The following is a 6,981-nucleotide window of genomic DNA, read 5'->3' as shown; positions in this document are numbered from 1 at the left end:
AAAGATATTACCAAAATCTTATAAAACCATGGTTTAGACTAAGACAGGAAACGCATGAAAACGACCACAATAAGGAAACAAATATTAAATAAACTATACACACAGTGACCAGCACTAAACAATATAACAAGGAGACAGTGGTCTGGGGTCACGTCTCCACAGTACTCAGGACTGGGATTCTCAGCCAGGAACACTGTCAGCGGTATTGTCACCTCCCTCTTATCTTGTCTTCTCCATCCACTGCAGGAGAATGTCTAGCTCTCCCAAAGCTTTCACCACAGCTTCATGAGGCTTAAGCTGAAAGACACACACTTATGTGGTGAGTAAATCACAAAGAGACAGCATGTACCCCAAGGTCAATCCTCTCCTTTCATTGCCAGTTCTGTTGCAGATTGTAAGCAAAGCATTCTTCTCAACATGGAGGAACTGAAAAGAAGTTATACAGAAAGAACCTCAAGATCTCACAAGAGGAAGGAAAATCACCCTGGTTTTACAGAGGGAAACTGAGGCCCTAGGGAGTAGTAGAATTGAGACTGCAACCCAAGCCTCCTTATATCACAGAAATCAAAGTAATGAGGCTGTTTTTTTGAAAAGGCTTGTGTATGTGTGTGAGAGTGTGTGTGCAAGTGCACATGTGCACAGGAGTTGCCTACTCTTCATACTTCAATTGAACACATGCTTATTGTGCTAAGCACTGGGCTGGGCTGGGATTTGGAGATGAATCGCACAACAGTCCAGTGAGGGAGACAGGCAGAAAGAAGCAATTAAAATGTAGTGTGGTAAGTAAGTGATGGAGTCTATACAGGATGACAGTAGAGGCACTAAACTCATGGAAGTTGCAGCACCTTCTTGAAGGTGATGCCTAGACTGAGTCTTAAAGGATGCATGGACTTAGTCAGTGAGGAGTAGACTCCAGGCCTTCCTGGCAGATGTACAAAGTCACTGAAGTGAGAAACAGCAAAGTGTGGGCTTGTGGGAACTTGTGAGTGACTGTATTTGAGAGTATGTATGAGTGTGTGAATATTAGAAAACTACAGTCTCTTGTTTGTGCAGAAGGAAGATCATATGTCTCTGGAGCAACTTGATTGAATCACTGTCATTCCCTTTTATTTCTCAAAGCATGTTCCAGAGAAAGCACCCTTCTGGAGCCTGATGGGTCTCTCTGGGGTAAAGCAGAGAGATAGTCCACATGACCTCAGAGGGCTATTAATCTGAGAGCTACTGGATTCCTATCAGTATGAACACCCATCCCACCCATCTATGACCTCAGTTCTAAAAACACATTCATCCCAACCAAGGCCAAAATTGCATATACCTCTTCAAAGTGATGCAGAATCTGGCTGTACTTCTTCATTGCTTCCTCCCCACAAGGGCATGTCATATGGGCATGCTGAAAAGAATGCCAAGGAATGATAGGTTTTATTAAATATTCTGATTTCCTGCCATTGACATGAAAGAGATGAGAATTCTCCTCTTTGTATAGATACTTCATTCTTACAGAAAAGTCTTTTCAGGCCTCAGCATTTGGGATCATTAACCTAATCATCTGTAGAAGGGGAAGCCAGCTTTTTAGACTCAACTACAGAGTTCATTGCTTCTTTTTAGAAACAGGTAGCTCTAAAGGAGTTTGTGATCGCAGTATTCCACCTGGCCTGTACCAGCCACATCAGCTGTGGTCTACCCTCTCCCAGAGAGCCCCCATGAAAGAGAAAATTGAGTTAATAAGTACTACTTAAGCTCTATCTTGAGACTGAATCCAATGGCCTGATGATTGGCTGCCTGGACCCTGTATGCACTAGTACAGACACAATTGGATCCCTCACCTTAATTCCATAAATAAGAGATAATTGTCATTAACATGAAACATCTAGCATTTTATAGTTCTTTAGATTTTTTTACATGGAGCATATATCCAAAAGTCAGTAAAACTGAGTTCTTATTACCTAGTCATATGGCTTAACACAGATTATTAGAACTTCTGGACTCAGTTTTTTCCATCTATTAAATAGAAGTAAAAAAAGAGTTTAGCTTCTAAGCCACCAAAGCTGTGTGCTGAGATGAATCCTTTTACTCTAGACCCCTACTCACACAGAGTCGGAGGTCCTTTTTGATGGTAAGAAAAGAGTTGGCAAGACTGCTGATCTTTCGGAGGATATGGTGGTCAGAGGTCAGATAGTTTTTGAATACCGTGTCCAGGTAGAGTCTCAGTATATGGCGGAGGAGGCAGCACTGATCTGCAGGCTACAAAAAAAGATTGGCGTATTGGTGGGGGGAGGTGTCCGGGGACTAGACTCAAGGGGATAGAGTTGCCCCTAGTTCATATTTACTCCCAGAACTCCTATGAGCCAAACACATACCTTCGTCTCTTGTAAAGACTCGGTCTTCCTCAAGATTCTGAGATCAATGATTTCATCTTTGGCTTGCTAAACAGAAGAAAGCAAGGCAAGAAATGACAGGTCATTGATGGTTGCCAGGGACTTAGACATGAAGACCTTTCATTCCCTCCTTGCCATGACCCAGTGAGCAGTGTCCCTTTCCAAAACACTTTTACATCATGAAATACAGATGTTTCTTGGGAATGCATCTTTCTGGTAAGGAGTCGCCAGCCTGCCTCTTTTTGTGAGGCAGAGAGACAGAAGAAGATAAGTAGAGAAGGGGAGAAGCAACTACAAAATTGGGAGTTGCCTCCCCCACATACCACACTGTCCCGTATCTCAGAAAATCCATTTTGCATTTCCTGAAGGTCTGTGGTGATCACGCATCTTCCCAAATGGAGTGTCTTCAGCCCAGCAGAAGGCATCCAGAAGAGATAAAACACAGCCAAGAAAAGGCAGGGGAGGAGACCAGAACCTTTCATCTTGTGACGGAATCTGGAGACCACAGGAGCTAGGAATTCAAAGGAAAGAGCGTGACTTACTGATTCCCCCCATCTCATGCCTTAAGAAGCCAATCCAGTCACCAGAGACATGCCTCCCCCAGATGTCTCATGAGGGTGGAACTTAATAGCTTTATCTGGCTTCCTACAATCTGGTGCATTCATCTAACTTACTGAGAAAAAATGCTGAGCCTCCCCAAAGAAGAGCCTTCCGTTGCTTGCTCAGGATCTGAGTGTGAGTTGGTGCTACAGGTCCCTGCTCCTTTATTCTGTCCCCATCCCAACCCCATCATCATTGCCCAGCAGGTAAGCCCTGGAGCAGCAAGCAGTGCGTAGACAGAGGATGACATCTCAGGGAAAATGTTAAAACTTGTTTCTGTGAACTGACGTATATCGTCTTCCCTTCCAGAATGCCAGTATAGCTCACTCTTCTGATCCCTTTAGACCCTCGGGGAAACTGGGGGAAAACAAAACTCACAGAAGCTGTTGCCAAGCCACCAGAAACACTTGGAAAAAAATTGGATTTTATGGCCACCTCAGGGCAGAGGAGCTTAGCTCTGTTTGACATTTGTCTGAGATCAAATCACTCATTTGGGGAGAGCCGATTTATCTCAGCCCAGAAGGCAAATAGAAAGTCAATGACTTCATAATAATCTCACTGCCAGGGAAAGGCAAGATCAAATGGGCAATCAGCCCAATTTCACCCAAAGCTTCTCCACCCTCCTGCAGTGTCTACTCCACAGTGCCATCTGCAGGAAGACTGCAGTCAGGCACACCTGGGATGAATCCAAGAGCATACTCTTTTCTGGCACTTCAAATCCCACTAAAGATCAAACGATACCAAACACAGAGAAGAAAGGCAGAGGAAAACTCATTGCTTCTTGGGGTGAGCCTTTGTCCATAAGATGGCACTTTATAGTCTTCGCCGAGTTTTAAGATGAAATAATAACGGGCTGGGATTAAGGCAAGGAGAGTGAGCACTGCCTTCAGGCACAAAATTTTAGGGGGCACCAAGTCTCAGTGGTCAACATAAATAATGTTTTAATGCAACATCAAAATTAATTTTAAAAATCATGATAAACAAAATGTCGATATTTTAAATAAGGACAGAATCTGACAGTGCCTTGCTAAGCTGTACTGGAACCCAAGACCAAAAGGAAAATGAGTACTCCCATCTAGTTACATACTGTATATGTTTTTATGTATCTTTAGTGATTAATTTTTTCCCAGAACTATATGATAAAAATATTAGTGATGAATCTTCACCAGGAAAGTAAAATCATAATAAATTCTGTATGGGGCTTAAATAAAGTATTTAAACTTACAATAATGTTGTGAGCTGTAATACGGCTACTTCTAAATTTTTCAATATTTTTCAACTACTTTAATGTTTTGGGGAAAATAACGTACATGAAATACATAAAAACTTCTGTTTAGGAGTGTACATCTTTCTTTTTTTGCCTGAGGCTCCAGTACGGCTGGGCACAACACTGATAATCATCACCACTTACTGGACTCTCCCCTGCGTGCCAGGCAATGTGCTAGGTATATTTTATGTTCATGTCCACATGAGATACTGCCAATGTGGGCAAAAGGAATAAACAAACCAAGCCCAAAAGAATTAGAAAGAACTCTGTGTTTGGAGACAAAAGAACTGGGTTCATATCCCTGCTCCTACAAGTTCCCATCAGTGTAGGTTGCCCCAGTTTGTCCAGGACCTAGGGTGTTCCTGAGACATGGGACTTTCCATTTTAAAACCAGAAGTCACAGGTAAACCAGGATGAGTTAGTCAGTCACCCTGCATCTCTGGGAGCTTAGACAAGTCAACTCATCTCTCTGGGTTTTTGTCTTAGCCCCAAAATGGTGATAAACTTACCCCAGAACTTGTTTTGACATTTAAACAAAATTAAGTATAATTTATACACCTAGCACATAATGAGTGATTAATTCATTTTAAATAAAGAATGATGTTAGTTTGCCTTGAATGTAGTAGGTGTATAGTAAATATATGATAAATTCAACAATTTAGTCAGCATTTATTAAGCACCTACTATCTTGAATATTGGACTAGGTACTGAAGTACAAAGATAAACATGACAATTCCCTACCCTATAGGATATTTTTTTCTAATGGAAAAAGCTCCTTTAGATGTGACCCTGAACACGTCATGGTAGATGATTGGGAGAACTGGGCTGATCCCCAGAACTGGAGACAGTGTAGGTAGAGGGAAAGTTCTCTTACCTGAGCTCAGGAAGGGCTGTTGCTTCTGGTATCCTAGGAGTCTGTTTCAAAGCTAAGAGGCTTCTGCTTATTTATATATGTGACACATGAAGGAAGTGAGCTCACATAGGTGAGGGCTGAAACTCCCCTGGGATTTCTCTGGTGCACAGCACTTCCTCCCATCCAAAGACAGTTTAACTGGTGTCTGGATTACCTCAACACTTCTAAGAAGCACTTCTTAGGAGGTTATTGGTTATAGCAGGATAAAAGATGTGCTCTTTCTTTCTGGCTCCCTCCCAATGGTAATTAGGACGGAAAAGATCACTGAATTAGAGAACTGGAAGAGAATTCATTCCAGTAGGTGTTTTTGTCCCCTCCTTTAATGAGAATCCTACATAACCAGGCTTCTCCCCAAACCAAGACACAGTGGGCTCTCTCCTGCCATTTCTCCTTTGCTTTGGCTGTTACCACCATGTCGCTCCAACAATGGCCGCCCTTCCTTCCCTCCACTCATTATGAAACAGTGGGCCCCAATTCCTTATTCTTGAACTATTCCAGACCACACCAGTCCCACACTGTTCTGACTCCCAATAGCAAATTTTTCTTTGGCATGTGAGAGAGTCTAAGGTTGCCCTGTGTTTCATGGGCCTTAGCCTTTTCTCCCAGAGGACACTGAAAGATTTTTTTTTTATATATAGAGGGACTAAGGAGTCTGGTAGGACCACATTTTGGCAAGATTAAATCAAAGCACTGAGATGAACTACATGTCATGTTTAACACTGTAAACATTATCAAGATGGTAGAGATTATAATATATTCCTTTCCAAGTTATTTCTTACTCAATACCTACAACTAAAGTCCTACATTTGAGTCCCAGGATTCCATAGTCTACAGGATGACTTTAACATATCTGTTCATCTTTTTGGATTGCAGTTCACATATTTGTAACATGAAGGCAATATTTTATACTTTATAAAATATTTTATAAAATTTTATACATGAAATAACCTATAAATTCCTTTCCAGTTCTTGCATTCAATCTCACTATAATTCTTTGCTTCTCTACCTTTGGATCAGAACACTCCTTTTAGTGTCTTCTAATGTTCTCCTAAAGTTCCTTGAAATGAAGACCATAACTTTTCATTGTAATGTTTGATGCATTTTGAAAATATGTATAAATATCTCCTCTAAATATCTGTTGAACTCATGCCTGGTTTTTTTTCATTATTGGTGCTGAGTAAACAATTTCTGATGATCAGCTACAAATGATTAAAGTAAAACTGAGAAACATGACCTGACAAGGATATTTGAAATCAAGATTTTCAGGAAGTATCAGCAGTACCCATGCCAAGTCACTTCCTTTTCATTAGCCAAGGAGAACACAATTGCTTTGCTTTAAGTTACAATGAGTTGTAACTTAACAATTGTAACAATGAATTAAACTTAATTATTCTTGTTCAATTCCAATTTTACTTGAATAATCAAGTGTCTCCTTTTCCTATATCAAAATACTTTATTCTTTCAAAATCCATAGAACAGATCCCATTCCATTCTCTGCACAGACACCAATTCAGCTCACAGCCTCTACAAAATTTGTCATACCTTCCCCTAACCATTCTCTCTATCTAACCACCAATTCCAAAAGCAAAAGTGGCCCTTCCCAGAAGGAGATTTAACTATGACCTGAACTAGTAGCAGTAGAGAAGTAAATGTGGGTGGACCTAAGAGACTTTGAGTACATTTTAAGAAAATAGAGACTAATTGAATATGTAGGCTAGACTAAGGAGGAATCAAGGCTAGTAAAAATATAACTAGGTTGAAGTACATGTAATTTCCATCTGTGTATTGAAACTGTCTAATATTAGCTCTGTCATGTGGTTCAACCT

At 40.9% G+C, this 6,981-nt stretch overlaps 1 protein-coding gene across 1 annotated transcript; it reads right to left on the bottom strand.

Annotated features, from left to right (window-relative positions):
• Positions 1-219: 219 nt before the first annotated feature.
• Positions 220-2,857, bottom strand: IL20 (interleukin 20). The gene is made up of 5 exons (XM_045841398.1): positions 2,699-2,857; positions 2,358-2,423; positions 2,089-2,241; positions 1,316-1,390; positions 220-297 (listed from the first exon to the last, which is right to left on the bottom strand). The coding sequence occupies exons 1-5, from the start codon at positions 2,855-2,857 to the stop codon at positions 220-222; spliced, it is 531 nt and encodes a 176-aa protein (XP_045697354.1).
• Positions 2,858-6,981: the final 4,124 nt, after the last annotated feature.

The sequence above is a fragment of the Phyllostomus hastatus genome, unplaced genomic scaffold, assembly GCF_019186645.2.
Source record: "Phyllostomus hastatus isolate PE091 unplaced genomic scaffold, TTU_PhHast_1.1 phas_contig_36, whole genome shotgun sequence".
NCBI lineage: Eukaryota > Metazoa > Chordata > Mammalia > Chiroptera > Phyllostomidae > Phyllostomus > Phyllostomus hastatus.
This window is presented reverse-complemented; position numbering and strand designations above follow the sequence as displayed.